The sequence below is a fragment of the Vidua chalybeata genome, chromosome 27 (assembly GCF_026979565.1).
Source record: "Vidua chalybeata isolate OUT-0048 chromosome 27, bVidCha1 merged haplotype, whole genome shotgun sequence".
NCBI classification, from domain to species: domain Eukaryota; kingdom Metazoa; phylum Chordata; class Aves; order Passeriformes; family Viduidae; genus Vidua; species Vidua chalybeata.
Genome location: NC_071556.1, coordinates 5480414 through 5494436, shown reverse-complemented (window position 1 = coordinate 5494436; position 14023 = coordinate 5480414). Strand labels below are relative to the sequence as shown.

The 14023-nt window shown below is 63.4% G+C and overlaps 1 protein-coding gene and 1 long non-coding RNA gene across 2 annotated transcripts; one reads left to right on the top strand and one right to left on the bottom strand.

The window, feature by feature from the left end:
* Window positions 1–1604: 1604 nt before the first annotated feature.
* On the top strand, window positions 1605–12514 carry OCLN (occludin). The gene is made up of 8 exons (XM_053966079.1): window positions 1605–1629; window positions 3376–4097; window positions 5900–6058; window positions 8034–8173; window positions 8784–8990; window positions 10734–10905; window positions 11780–11821; window positions 11920–12514. Exons 2-8 carry the CDS (start codon window positions 3378–3380, stop codon window positions 12019–12021), a joined length of 1542 nt encoding a protein of 513 aa, XP_053822054.1. The 5' UTR covers window positions 1605–1629; window positions 3376–3377; the 3' UTR covers window positions 12022–12514.
* Window positions 12515–13064: 550 nt separating this feature from the next.
* Window positions 13065–14017, bottom strand: LOC128800754 (uncharacterized). The gene is made up of 2 exons (XR_008435037.1): window positions 13621–14017; window positions 13065–13415 (listed from the first exon to the last, which is right to left on the bottom strand). It is a non-coding gene; the product is annotated as an uncharacterized LOC128800754 (long non-coding RNA).
* Window positions 14018–14023: the final 6 nt, after the last annotated feature.

The following is a 14023-nucleotide window of genomic DNA, read 5'->3' as shown; positions in this document are numbered from 1 at the left end:
GACGGGACAGCGGCCATTGTCCCCAAGGGCTGGCGGGGGGACAGGAGGGGACGCGGGGTCCCTGAGCGTCACCCGTGGGTGTTCCCCAGCCCAAACTGGGGGGGACTGGGACGCGGTGGCGGCGCTGGAGGTGACACCCCGAGGGACACGGTGGCCTCGCGGCGCCACCGAGGAGGGATGGCCGCAGGCGGCGCGTGGGGGAAACTGAGGCACGGTGACACCGGGGCTTCTGTGTCCCCTCCAGGGGTGGCCTCGAAGCGCCAGGAGCCCCCCGGGGGTCCCGCGGGGGCCAGGAGCGGTGACATCCCCCTGGCGTGTCCCCCGGCACGGCGACAACGCCACCTCGGCGCTGCCCCTCGCGTGGCGACGTCGCCGCCAGCGCGTGCCAGGCGTGTCACCTTCGAGGACGAGCTGGTGACAGCGCGGGGGACGCGCGGTCCTGCCGGGGACAGCGCCAGGACCCCGAAAGGGTCCCCAAAGGTGTCCCCAAAGGTGTCCCCAAAAGTGTCATCGCGGCCGGAGGCTGTGTCCCCAAAGGTGTCCCCAAAAGTGTCCCCAAAGGTGTCCCCAAAAGTGTCACCGCGGCCAGAGGCTGTGTCCCCAAAGGTGTCCCCAAAAGTGTCGCCGTGGCCAGAGGCTGTGTCCCCAAAGGTGTCCCCAAAGGTGTCCCCAAAGGTGTCCCCAAAAGTGTCCTCAAAAGGGTCCCCAAAGGTGTCCCCAAAAGTGTCACCGCGGCCGGAGGCTGTGTCCCCAAAGGTGTCCCCAAAGGTGTCCCCAAAGGTGTCCCCAAAAGGGTCCCCAAAGGTGTCACCGTGGCCAGAGGTTGTGTCCCCAAAGGTGTCCCCAAAGGTGTCCCCAAAGGTGTCCCCAAAAGTGTCACCGCGGCCAGAGGCTGTGTCCCCAAAGGTGTCCCCAAAGGTGTCCCCAAAAGTGTCACCGCGGCCAGAGGCTGTGTCCCCAAAGGTGTCCCCAGAGGTGTCCCCAGAGGTGTCCCCAGAGGTGTCCCCAGAGGTGTCCCCAGAGGTGTCCCCAAAGGTGTCCCCAAAGGTGTCGCCGCGGCCGGACGACCCACCCCGATCCCGGCGGGACCCATCCCGATCCCGGTGCCACCGGAGCCGCGACAATCGGGGACAGCCGGGGACAATCGGGGACACCGCCGCCGCCCCGAGCCAGCCCGGGGTCCCCACCCCTCATTTTGGGGTTTTTGGGGAGGCCCCGCCCCCTTTGTGCCCCCCTGGACGTGCCCCCCCGGGGAACTGGGCTAATTAAGCATCCATTCATTCATTAATTACGTTTGGTAATTAATACAAAAAGGTCTCCACGTTGGTTTATTTTTGGGGGGGGGGGGTCGGTCCGACCCGGGGCTGCCCCCCCGCCCTTTGGGGACGCTCCTGTCCCCAATTTCCCCTTTTGTCCCCCCCAGTTCCACCCTCCCCCCCCCAGACCGCCCCCGGGGGCTCCTCCCGGTGCTGCCCCTCCCCGTTTTTAACCCCTCCGTGCCCGGTGCTGCCCCCCCCGCCCTCCCCGGGGGCGGGACCCGGGGCCGGTCCCGCAGCGCCGCCGCCGCCGCCGCCTCCGCCGCTCCCGGCTGCCATTTTAAGGTGAACAAAGCGGCGGAGGCGGCGGCAGGTGAGCGGCTCCGCGGTACCGGGAACCCCCGGCACCGGCACCGGCACCGGCACCGGCACCGGCACCGGCAGCGCGGGGAGAGGGCGGTACCGGAACGGGAGGGAGCGCCGGGGGTCTCCGCTCCCCGCTGCGCACGGGGGGGGGTTCGTCCTTCGCCGAGGCACCGGGGGCCCCGCCGGGCTTCTCCCCGGTACCGCGGGCCGCACCGGGACCGGCCACGGGGTTCCAGAGCGGTACCGGGTCCTCGCCGGCACCCAGGTCCCCGCCGGTACCGGATTCCCGGGCGGTACCGGCTCCGCAGCGGTACCGGCCACGGGGTTCCAGAGCGGTACCGGGGTCCGCACCGGCTCCGCACCGGTACCGGGCTCCCCGACACCGCCGAAATCCCCTCCGTGCTTCCCCCGGTACCGCTCCCGGTACCGGAGCCGCCCCCGGCCCCGCGGCTCCTCCCGTGTCCCCACAGGGGCCAGGGACCCCCGAGCCCCCGGCCCCGTCCCCGCCGCCACCGGCGCCCTCGCGCTCCGGTCGCCGCTGCGGGTCCCGGTGGCGTCCCGGGGGTCCCCGGTGGGGTCAGACCGCGGGATCCGACCGGGACCGGGGCACCGGGGACCGACGGGATGGGGAACCGGGACCCTTGGGCACCCCCAAAGCGCCCCCCGCCCCTCGCGGGGGTCCCACCGAGCCCCGGTGCCGCCGGGCCGGGTTTGGGTTTGGGTTTCCCGCAGGGATTTGGGGTTTTTGGGGTCTCTGCATGGCCCGGGGGGGTCCCCACGTTAATTCTGCTGATTTTAAGACCCCCACCCCAAATTTTCCAGCCGCTCTCCTCGCGGCTCTGCCTCACGTGGCCTCCGGAATTATCGTTATTTGTAACGATTTTGATTTTTATTGCGATTATTTCGATTTTTAATCCGGCCGGAGCAGCTTAGGGCCGGCGCGGGGCCCCCGCTTCCCATTCGGGAATTCCAACAATCCCGATTAATTCCCTGCCGCCTGCGGGGCGTTGGGAAGGGACAGGGAGGTGACACCGAGAGCCCGGCGTGGCTGGGGTGGCACCGGCCGGTGAGTCACCGTGCCTCAGTTTCCCCACGTAAACCCGCGGCGACTCCGTGCCTCAGTTTCTCCACGAAACTTCTCTGGCGTCTCCAAGGTTTCTGTGGGGTCTCCAAGGTTTTTTTGTGGGGGCTTCTCCAGGTTGTTTTTTTTTTTTTGGGGGGGAGGGGTCCTCCGAATTTGTTTCTGGGGTCTCCGAAGTTTTTTTGGGGCGTTCTCCAAGGCTTTTTTGGGGGGGTGTCCGAGACATTTTTGGGGCGGGTTTTCCCGGTGTTTTTTGTGGGATCTCCAAGGGTTTTTTTTGGGGGAGGTTTCCAAGGTTTTTTTTGTGGGGTCTCCGAGGTTTTTTTGTAGGGTCTCCGAGGTTTTTTTGTGGGGGTCTCTCCAGGTTTTTTTGTGGGGTCTCCGAGGTTTTTTTTGTGGGGTTCTCTCCAGGTTCTTTTGGGGGAGGTTTCCTAGGAAATTTTTTTTTTTTTTTTTTTTTTTTTTTTTTGGGGGGGTGGGATCTCCAAGCTTTTTTGGAGACTCCAACTCTGGGTGGCCGCTCCGTGCCTCAGTTTCCCCGCACAAACCGCGGCGACTCCGACTCCCCCTCCGGCTGGGTGGCGACGGTGACAAAGGGACCAAAGTCCTTCCCGTGCCGCCGCCGCCGGTGACAGAACCCGCCGCGAGTGGCTTTGTCGCCGTCCCCTGCAGGGATGTTCGCCAAGAAACCCTACGACAGCCCCGCCAGCGGCTACGGGCCGCCCCCCGCCGCCTCCTACGGGCCACCCGCGGGCGACTACGGCTACGATTTCGGGGCCCGCTCGCCGCCGCCGGGCTCCTACTACGTCGAGGACGCCCCTCAGCATTTCTACCGGTGGTGGTCGCCGCCGGGGCTGGTGCGGCTGCTGGCGGCCACCGTGCTGCTGCTCTGCGTGGCCGTGTTCGCCTGCGTGGCCTCCACGCTGGCCTGGGACTACGGCTACGGCTACGGCTACGGCGGCGTGCTGGGCAGTGGCCCCGGCGGCTTCTACGGCTCGGGCTACTACGGCAGCGGGGTCAACTACGGCTACGGCTACGGTGGCTACGGTGGCTACTACGGCGGCGTCGCCAACCCGCGGGCGGCCAACGGCTTCATGATCGCCATGGCCGTGCTCTGCTTCCTGGCCCAGCTGGGGCTGCTGGTGGCCAGCCTGAGCAAGTCCAGCGGATCGCGGTCGCGCCGCTTCTACCTGGTGGTCATCGTGGTGTGCGCCGTGCTGGCCCTGGTCATGCTGGTGGCCAGCATCGTCTACGTGGTGGGGGTCAACCCGCAGGCGCAGATGAGCGGGGGCTACTACTACAGCCCGCTGCTAGCCATGTGCAGCCAGGTGTACGCCGGGGGCGCCGTGCTCAACCAGTACCTGTACCACTACTGCACCGTGGACCCGCAGGAGGTGAGCGGGGCCACCGGGAGGGGACCGGGACCACCGGGAGGGGACGGGGGCCACCGGGAGGGGACCACCGGGAGGGGACCGGGACCACCGGGAGGGGACGGGGACCACCGGGAGGGGACTGGGACCACCGGGAGGGGACTGGGACCACCGGGAAGGGACCGGGACCACCGGGAGGGGACGGGGACCACCGGGAGGGGACTGGGACCACCGGGAGGGGACGGGGGCCACCGGGAGGGGACGGGGGCCACCGGAAGGGGACTGGGACCACCGGGAGGGGATGGGGACCATCGGGAGGGGACGGGGGCCACCGGGAGAGGACTGGGACCACCGGGAGGGGACGGGGGCCACCGGGAGGGGACGGGGACCACTGGGAGGGGACCGGGACCACCAGGGACCGGGACCACCGGGGACCGGGACCACCGGGAAGGCACTGGGACCAACACGAGGGGATGGGGACCACCGGGAGGGGACATGGGACCACCAGGGGATGGAGACTACTGTGGGGGGATCGGGGCCACCAGGAGGGGACGGGGACCACCGGGAGGGGACATGGGACCACCGGGAGGGGACCAGGACCACCAGGAGGGGACTGGGACCACTGGGAGGGGAGTGGGACCACCGGGAGGGGACATGGGACCACCAGGGGATGGAGGCTGTTGTGGGGGGACAGGGACCACCGAGAGACGGGAGACCACTGGAGGACGGGGACTACTGGGAGGGGATGGGGGCCACCAAGGCGGGGACAGAGACCACTGGGAGGGGACGGGGAGCAGCGGGAGGGGAGGGGAGGACCCCCAAAAGATGAGGGAAGGACCACCAGGAAATGAGGGATGGACCGAGGGAGGGACCCCCAGGGGGTGAGGGAAGGACCCCCACAGAAAGGTTTGGGATTTGGGGCAGGTTTGGGATTTGGGTAGGACAGAAAAAAATCTGGGAGTCGGGAATCAGCCCCGCCCCCTCGCTCACCTGCCCCCCACCCCCGCTCTTCCCCGCGCCAGCCCCAAACTGCAGCGATCCCAAATCATTCCCGGGATCCCGATCCTGATCTCGGTCCCGGTCCCGGTCCCGGTCCCAATCCCGGTCCCGGTCCCAATCCCAATCCCGGTCCCAATCCCGGTCCCAATCCCAATCCCGGTCCCAATCCCAATCCCGGTCCCAATCCTGGTCCCGGTCCCAATCCCGGTCCCGGTCCCAATCCCAATCCCGGTCCCGGTCCCGGTGCCGGTCCCGTCCCTGGCCAGGCCGGGCCCGCCGGGGCCGCTCCCCCCGCCGGGGCTGGGACTGGAATGCGGCGCTTCCAGCCCGGCCGGTGGGACCGGGAGCGCCCGGGGCCGCCCGGGCCTGGCACGGGATGGGGCCGGCACGGGATGGGGGCCCGGGGCTGGCACCGGGAGCCCCCAAACCCTGCCCGTCCTTCCCAAACCCCAGAACTTTCCGTGGCCTTCCCAAATCCCAAATCTTCCCGAATTCCAAATCTTCCTTGTCCTTCTAAAATCCCCGTCCTTCCCAAGTCCCAAACCTTCCCGAATCCCAAACATTTCCCGTCCTTTCTGAATCCCAAAACTTCCCAAATCCCAGATTCGAGATTTGGGAAGGAGAGGAAAGGTTTGGGGTTTGGGAAGGACAAGGAAAGGTTTGGGGTTTGGGAAGGTTTGGGGTTTGGGAAGGACAAGGAAAGGTTTGGGGTTTGGGAAGGTTTGGGATTCGGGAAGCACAGAGAGAATCTTTGGGATCGGGCTCATCCCACACGTGGGGGATTCCCGGGATGAGCCGGAATTCCCGGAATTCCCGAATCCCCGCAGGCCGTGGCCATCGCCTGCGGGTTCCTGATCGTGCTCCTGCTGTGCCTCATCTGCCTCTTCGCGCACAAAACCCGCAGCAAGATCTGGAAGTACGGAAAACACAACATTTACTGGGATCGCGTCCCCGCCGGCCCCGAGGGGCCCGACGTGGAGGAGTGGGTGAGCGCCGGGAGCCTGGGGATTGCGGGGATTTTCGGGATTTCGGGGATTTTTGGGAGTGTTGGGAATGTTGGGAATGGGATCCGGGGGATCCTTCCCGGCTCTTTCCCAGTGGGGTTGAAAATTCCCAGACTTGGGATGGGTGCAAGGGGAGGGGTTTGGGGGATTTAGGGGATTTGGGGACACCGGGAGGGGATTTAGGGGAATCTGGGGACTTTGGGGGGGGGGGGGTTGGGGACTTCAGGGAGGATGTGGGGACACCAGGAGGGGACTTCAGGGGAATTTGGGGATTTTAGGGGCCATTTTGGGGACTTCGGGGGGGGGGTTTGGGGACACCAGGACTGTGTCGAGACCCCACGAGGGTTTGGGGACACCGGGAGGGGTTTGGGGACTCCGTGTGGGGACTTTGGGGACTCCAAGAGGGCTTGGGGACACTGCCAGGTGACACTGCCGGGTGACACCGCGGGGCCACCGCGCGCGGTTTCGGTCTGGCCAATGATTAACCGGGAGGTGGCACCGGGAAAACCCGGAGTGGTGGCACCTGGATGGGCACCTTGGGGACATCCCGGTGTCGCCAGCGTGGCCCGGGATGTGTCACCTGCGGGGCTGGACCGGCACGAGCTGGGGGCGGGGTGGGAATGTCACAGCGTTCCCGCGGGAAGGGTGGGGACAGTGGCTTTGGGGACACTCCTGTCCCTGTCCCCTGTGTCCCCATTCCTCTCCCTGTCCCTGTGCCCTGTGTCCCCATTCCCTTTTCCTGTTCCCTGTGTCCCCTTCCCTGTCCCCATCCCTGTCCCCATCCCTGTCCCCTGTGTCCCCATCCCTGTCCTGTCCCTGTCCCGTGTCCCCATCCCTGTCCTGTCTCTGTCCTGTCCCTGTCCTGTCCCTGTCCCCATCCCTGTCCCTGTGTCCCCATCCCTGTCCTGTCCTGTCCCCGTGCCACCACTCCCGGTCCCGTTTCCCTGGGGCCGCGCTCCCTGGGTCGGTTTTTATTTGATTTCATTGTGATTCGATTTTATTTATTTTATTTCTTTGTTGTGGTTTCGCTTCATTTGTTCTGATCCCTTTGGGGTTTATTTGCTCAAAGCCCCTCCCTGGCCGAGCATTTCCTGTCCCTTTGGGGACACGGTGCCACCCCCGCGTGCCACCCCCGCGCGCCACCTCCCCCCCGCTTTCGGGGTGTCACCCCCTTTGGGCACATCTGTGTGCCCGAATGCCACCGCGGCTTGGGGACACACCTGGCGGCCCCCGCGAGGGGACAGGCGAGGAAGTGGCGTGTCCGGCCGGATGTCCCCAAGGCCACCGAGCCGGCGGGGACCGGCGTCCGGCACAAACAACCCACAAAGGGCCGGAAGGAAGGGGACAGGGGACAGCCGGACGTCCCTTGTCCCTCTGTGGGGCCACCCCAAACCTCTGGGGGCGTCACCCTGCGGGGGTCACCAACCCCGGGCTCGGTCCCTTTGTCCCTTTGTCCCTTTGTCGCTGTCTCTCCACGGGGATTTGGGGGTTTTGGGGTTTCTGTGTTTGGGGTTTAGGGGTTTTGGGTTTTTTTTTTTTTTTTTTTTTTTGGTTTTGGGGTTTTTGGGTTTTTGGTTTTGGGGGTTTTGGAGTTTTTTGGCTTTGGGGGTTTTGGGGTTTCTGGGTTTTGGGCTTTTTGGGGATGTCCCTGGAGGATTTGGGGGGCTCCGGGTGGGACGACAACTCCTGGTTTCCGTGGATTTTCTGCGGGATTTCTCAGGGAATTTTCGGGGGTTTGTTGCGGGATTCTCGGGGATTTATCGGGCAACTTTCAGGGAATTCTCGGGGATTTCTTGGTGGATTTTCAGGGAATTTTCTGGGATTTCTTGGTGGATTTTCAGGGAATTCTCAGGGATTTCTCCGGGAATTTCGGGGCGATTCTCAGGGAATTTTCTCGGGGCATTTCTCCTTTATCCCAGCTGAGTTTCCCCCCCGAAATCCCAAATCCCAACTCCAGGTGAAGAACGTGTCGGGCGGGACGAGCGTTCCGGACGAGGCCGCCACGGTCGCGTACTCGGAGAAGGGCGGGACCCCCGGGCCGGCGCCGCCCTACAGCCCCCCCTCGTACAGCGACCCCCCCCAGAAGGGCTGGAAAAGGTGGGGAGGGGGCGGCAGCGGGAGGGGAAGGGGGGAAAGGGGTGGGGAATATGGGGAGGGGGCGGGAAAAGGGCTGGGGAAGGGAAGGAAAAGGAGGAAAGGGGTGGAATATTTGGGGAGGGGTCGGAAAAGATTGGAGGGGTGGGAAATTTGGGGAGGGGTCGGGAGAAGGGTGGAAAAAGTGGGGAAGGGGCAGAAGAGGGAGGGAAATGTGGGGAGGGGTCGGGAAGGGAAGGAAAAGGAGGGAAGGGGTGGGGAATTTGGGGAGGGGTCGCAAAAGGGGTGGGGAAGGGGGAGAAAAGGGAGGAAAAGGGTGGGAAATTTGGGGAAGGGGTGGAAGAGAGGAAAATGTGAGGAGGGGTCGGGAAAAGGATGGGGGGGGTCGGAAAATATGGGGAGGGGCCGGGAGAGGGGTGGAAAAAGTGGGGAAGGGGCGGGAACGGGGTGGGGAATGTGGGGAGGGGTCGGGAAAGGGCAGGAAAGTTCGGGAAATGTGGGAGGGGTCGGGAAATAAGGGGAGGGGTCGGGAGAGGGTGGGGAAGGGTTTGAGGGGCCGGGAAAGGGGAGACCCCCCCGTGTCCCCGTGTGCGATGTCCCCGTGTCCCCCCAGTGACCCCCCCGAGGACCCCCCCTCGGGCCCGGAGGAGCAGGACGCCGCCCCTGCCCCCCACAAGCCCCCCGCCCGCCGCGGGCGCCGCCGGGGCCGGCGCCAGCCCGAGCGCGAGGGCTCCCAGTGCTCCCAGTGCTCCCAGTACGACACCGAGCCCACCACGGCCGCCGAGTCGGGCGACGAGCGCGACCGCGAGCAGTGGCACAGGTGACACTCGGGGACAGCGGGGCTCGCGGTGTGCCCCCAGTGTCCCCAGTGTCCCCAGTGTCCCCATGTCCCATATTCAATGTCCCCAATGTCCCCAATGTCCCCAATGTCCCCAATGTCCCATATCCCATACCCAGTGTCCCCAGTGCCCCCAGTGTCCCCAGTGTCCCCAGTGCCCCCAGTGCCCCCATGTCCCATATTCAATGTCCCCAGTGCCCCCAGTGTCCCCAGTGTCCCCAGTGCCCCCAGTGTCCCCAGTGTCCCCAGTGTCCCCAGTGCCCCCATTGTCCCCATGTCCCATATTCAATGTCCCCAGTGCCCCCAGTGCCCCCAGTGCCCCCATGTCCCATATTCAATGTCCCCAGTGCCCCCAGTGCCCCCATGTCCCATATTCAATGTCCCCAGTGCCCCCAGTGTCCCCAGTGTCCCCAGTGTCCCCAGTGCCCCCATTGTCCCCATGTCCCATATTCAATGTCCCCAGTGCCCCCATGTCCCATATTCAATGTCCCCAGTGTCCCCAGTGCCCCCAGTGCCCCCAGTGCCCCCAGTGCCCCCATGTCCCATATTCAATGTCCCCAGTGCCCCCAGTGCCCCCAGTGCCCCCAGTGTCCCCAGTGCCCCCATGTCCCATATTCAATGTCCCCAGTGTCCCATATTCAATGTCCCCAGTGCCCCCAGTGCCCCCAGTGTCCCCAGTGCCCCCATGTCCCATATTCAATGTCCCCAGTGCCCCCAGTGCCCCCAGTGTCCCCAGTGCCCCCATGTCCCATATTCAATGTCCCCAGTGCCCCCAGTGCCCCCAGTGCCCCCATGTCCCATATTCAATGTCCCCAGTGTCCCAAATATCCTTGATGTCCCCAATGATGTTCCCAGTGTCCCCAATGTCCCCAGTGATGTCCCAATGTCCCCAATGTCCCTGATGTCCCCAGTGTCCCCATATCCCATACACAGTGTCCCCAGTGTCCCCAATGTCCCCAATGTCCCATATCCCATACCCAGTGTCCCCAATGTCCCCAGTGTCCCATATCCCATACCCAGTGTCCCCAATGTCCCCAGTGTCCCATATCCCATACCCAGTGTCCCCAATGTCCCCAGTGTCCCCAATGTCCCCAGTGTCCCATATCCCATACCCAGTGTCCCCGATGTCCCCGATGTCCCCAATGTCCCCGATGTCCCCAATGTCCCCAATGTCCCCGATGTCCCCAATGTCCCCAATGTCCCCGTGTCCCCAATGTCCCCGATGTCCCCATGTCCCCAATGTCCCCAATGTCCCCATGTCCCCAATGTCCCCAATGTCCCCGATGTCCCCAATGTCCCCAATGTCCCCGTGTCCCCAATGTCCCCGATGTCCCCATGTCCCCAATGTCCCCAATGTCCCCATGTCCCCAATGTCCCCAATGTCCCCATGTCCCCAATGTCCCCAATGTCCCCGATGTCCCCAATGTCCCCAATGTCCCCGATGTCCCCAATGTCCCCAATGTCCCCGATGTCCCCAATGTCCCCAATGTCCCCGATGTCCCCAATGTCCCCAATGTCCCCGTGTCCCCCCCCAGGCTGTACCCCCCGATCAGCTCCCCGGGTGCCCGCCAGCGCTACAAGGATCCCCTGTACCCAATGTCCCAAATGGCCCTGATGTCCCAATGTCCCCATGTCCCCAATGTCCCCAATGTCCCCGTGTCCCCAATGTCCCCGATGTCCCCAATGTCCCCGATGTCCCCAATGTCCCCGTGTCCCCCCCCCCAGGCTGTACCCCCCGATCAGCTCCCCGGGCGCCCGCCAGCGCTACAAGGCCGATTTCGGGGCGGAGCTGCGGCGCTACAAGGAGCTCTGTGCCCACATGGACGGGGTCAACGAGCGGCTGGCACAGCTGGCAGCACAGCTGGACCAGGTGCCCGAGGACAGCGCCCAGTACCAGGTGCGGCCCCCCCGCTGCCCCCGCCCGCCCCTTTCGCCCCTTTTCACCCTTTTTCACCTTTTTCATCCTTTTCACCCCTTTTTTGCCCCTTTTTCCTTCTTTTTGACCCCTTTTCCACCCCCTTATTTCTCCCCCCACTCCCCCCCATTGTCCCCTCCCTGTCCCCTCCCTGTCCCTTCCTTCCCCTGCCATTTTTCCCCTATTTCCCCACCATTCCCCCCCATTGTCCCCTCTCTGTTCCCCCGCGCCTTCCATGTCCCTGTCCCCTGGCACCTCTGTCCCCTGTCCCCTGTCCCCATCCCTGTCCCTGTCCCTGTCCCCATCCCTGACCCCTCTGTCCCTGTCCCCTGTCCCTGTCCCCATCCCTGTCCCTGTCCCTGTCCCCATCCCTGACCCCTCTGTCCCTGTCCCCTGTCCCTGTCCCTGTCCCTGTCCCTGTCCCTGTCCCCATCCCTGACCCCTCTGTCCCTGTCCCTGTCCCTCTGTCCCTTGTCCCTGTCCCTCTGTCCCCTGTCCCCATCCCCATCCCTGTCCCTGTCCCCATCCCTGACCCCTCTGTCCCTGTCCCCTGTCCCTGTCCCTGTCCCTGTCCCCTGTCCCCTGTCCCCATCCCTGTCCCTGTCCCTGTCCCCATCCCTGTCCCCTCTGTCCCTGTCCCCTCTGTCCCTGTCCCCTCTGTCCCTGACCCCGCTGTCCCCATCCTGACCCCGCTGTCCCCATCCCTGTCCCCATCCCTGTCCCTGTCCCCATCCCTGTCCCTGACCTCACTGTCCCTGTCCCCTCTGTCCCCATCCCTGTCCCCTCTGTCCCTGTCCCTGTCCCCTCTGTCCCCTCTGTCCCCGCTGTCCCCGTCCTGACCCCGCTGTCCCCGCAGGCCCTGGCCGAGGAGTACAACCACCTCAAGGACCTGAAGCGGGTGAGTTTTCGGGGCTGCCCTTTCGGGGTCTCGCCCCTCTCCGGGGACATCCCCGGTGTCCCCAGACGTCCCCTGAGCGTCCCCAAATGCCTTCCCAGAGCCCCGAGTACCAGGACAAGAAGCGGGAATCCAAAACGCTGCGGAACAAACTCTTCCACATCAAACGGATGGTGAGCGACTACGACAAACTCCGGGGCTGACCCCGCAGCCAGCGCCCCAAAAAAGGGACATTTTTAGGGGGGACACCCCAAAAAACCCCCCCGACCCCCTCCAAAGACTTTTGTGCCTTTTTTTTTGTGTTAAAAAACCCCAAAATTCCTCTTTCTGAGCCCTCCCCGGTGCCAAGGGTGGGGGGGGGGCTGGTGGCAGCTGTTGGTGTGACCCCCCCACACCCCAAAATGTCCCCAAATGTCCCCAAATGTCCCCCACACGCTTTGGGACCCCCCCAGTGCCTCCCCCTGGTTGTAAATAGGGTTTTTTTTTTAATGGGGTTTGCACTCCCCTGGCTGCCTTAAAGGGGTTTTGGGGGTCCCAAACTGGGGTTTGGGGGACAAATAAAAACCCTTTTGGGGTTTTATTTTTGGGGGGGGAACCCAAATCCCAAAATATTTCATAGGGAATTGGTGGGAACTGTGGGAATTGTGTAATATTGTAATTGTTTTGTAATAAATGAAGTGTAATTGTTGATTTTCATTTGGGGTCGGGGTGAAATGGGAAGGCCGAAATTCCCCTAAATTTGGGAGGGGAAATCCCAAAAACCCTCCCAGTTTTTGGAGGGGAAATCCCAAATCCCTCCCAGCTTGGGAAAAGAAATCCCAAATCCCCTCAATCCTTGGGAAGAGAAAACCAAACCCCCCCAAATCCCAAATCCCCCCATCCCGCTGCTCCAGCTCTTCCCAGTGGGATTTATTCCCCCAAAAAAACCCAAACTGAAGCAGAACCCCTGAAATCCCCAATTCCCCCAAAAAAAATCCCAATTTCAGGACTTTTATGGAACATTCCTTATTTTTGGGGTGGGTTTGATCTCCCCAGTTCCAGTTTTTCTGCTGGATCCCAAATCCAGACCCCTGGGATTGTAGGAAATGTCTTTAATTGGCGTTAATTAACGGGTTTATATGGCGCAGCGAGGATTCCATCAGCGGGGAGTCGTCCCGGAATCCCAAATCCTGAAATCCCAAATCCCGAAATCCTGAAATCCTGAATCCTGAAATCCCGAATCCTGGCTCATTCCAGACCTCCGGGGTTGTAGGAAACGTCTTTAATTGGCATTAATTAATGAGTTTATATGGCAGAGCGAGGATTCCATCGGCCGGGAATGGTCCCGGAACCCCAAAATCCCAAATCCTGAAGTCCCAAATCCTGAAGTCTGGCTCATCCTGGTGCCAGCCGGGCGGGGACAGTCTGGGGGGGGGGGCTGTGTCCCCTGTGTGTCACGTCCACCTTTGGGGACACCCTGGGGACAACGCCAGGACCCCAAAACTTCTGGGGACAACCTCAGGACCCCAAAATTTTGGGGACAATGCTGGAACCCCACAAATTTTGGTGACAATGCCAAGACCCCAAAGCTTTTTTGGGCAACACCAGGACCCAAAACCTTTGGGGACAACGTCAGGACCCCAAAACTTTTGGGGGACAATCTGGGGACAACCTTGGGACCTTTTCTGGGGACAACGCCAGGACCCCAAAACCTTTTGGGACAAAACTGGGACCTCTTTTGGGGACAACCTCAAGACTCCCAAACTTCTGGGGACAATGCTGGGACTCCACAAATTCCGGTGACAACGCCAGGACCTCAAAACCTTTTGGGACAACGCCAGGACCCCAAAACTTTGGCGCCAACCCCACAACTCTGCAGGCACAACCCACGAGGGCGCGGCCCCGTTCGGGCGGGACCGGGAGCTGCCGGCGTTGAGGAGAATCCCAAATCCCAAATCCCAGTCCCGTTCCTGGGGAGCGTCTGGCTCGTTGTCTGGCCCGTCCCGTTCTCTGGCCCATCCCGTTCTCCGGCCTGTCCCATTGTCCAGCCTGTCCCGCTGTCCGTGCGGCCCATCCCGTTGTCCAGCCCATCCCGTTCTTTGGCCTGTCCTGCTGTCCGGCCTGTCCCGTTGTCCGGTCCATCCCATTGTCCCGTCCATCCCATTGTCCAGCCCATCCCATTGTCCAGCCTGTCCCATTGTCCAGCCTGTCCCATTGTCCAGCCTG

What these genes read in the sequence shown, in the direction of transcription:
- OCLN (XM_053966079.1), top strand. Translation starts at nt 3,378, where the DNA reads ATGTTCGCCAAGAAACCCTACGACAGCCCCGCCAGCGGCTACGGGCCG. An exon ending in GCACCGTGGACCCGCAGGAG is followed by an intron (nt 4,098 to 5,899) that starts GTGAGCGGGGCC and finishes GAATCCCCGCAG; the next exon opens with GCCGTGGCCATCGCCTGCGG. An exon ending in GGCCCGACGTGGAGGAGTGG is followed by an intron (nt 6,059 to 8,033) that starts GTGAGCGCCGGG and finishes TCCCAACTCCAG; the next exon opens with GTGAAGAACGTGTCGGGCGG.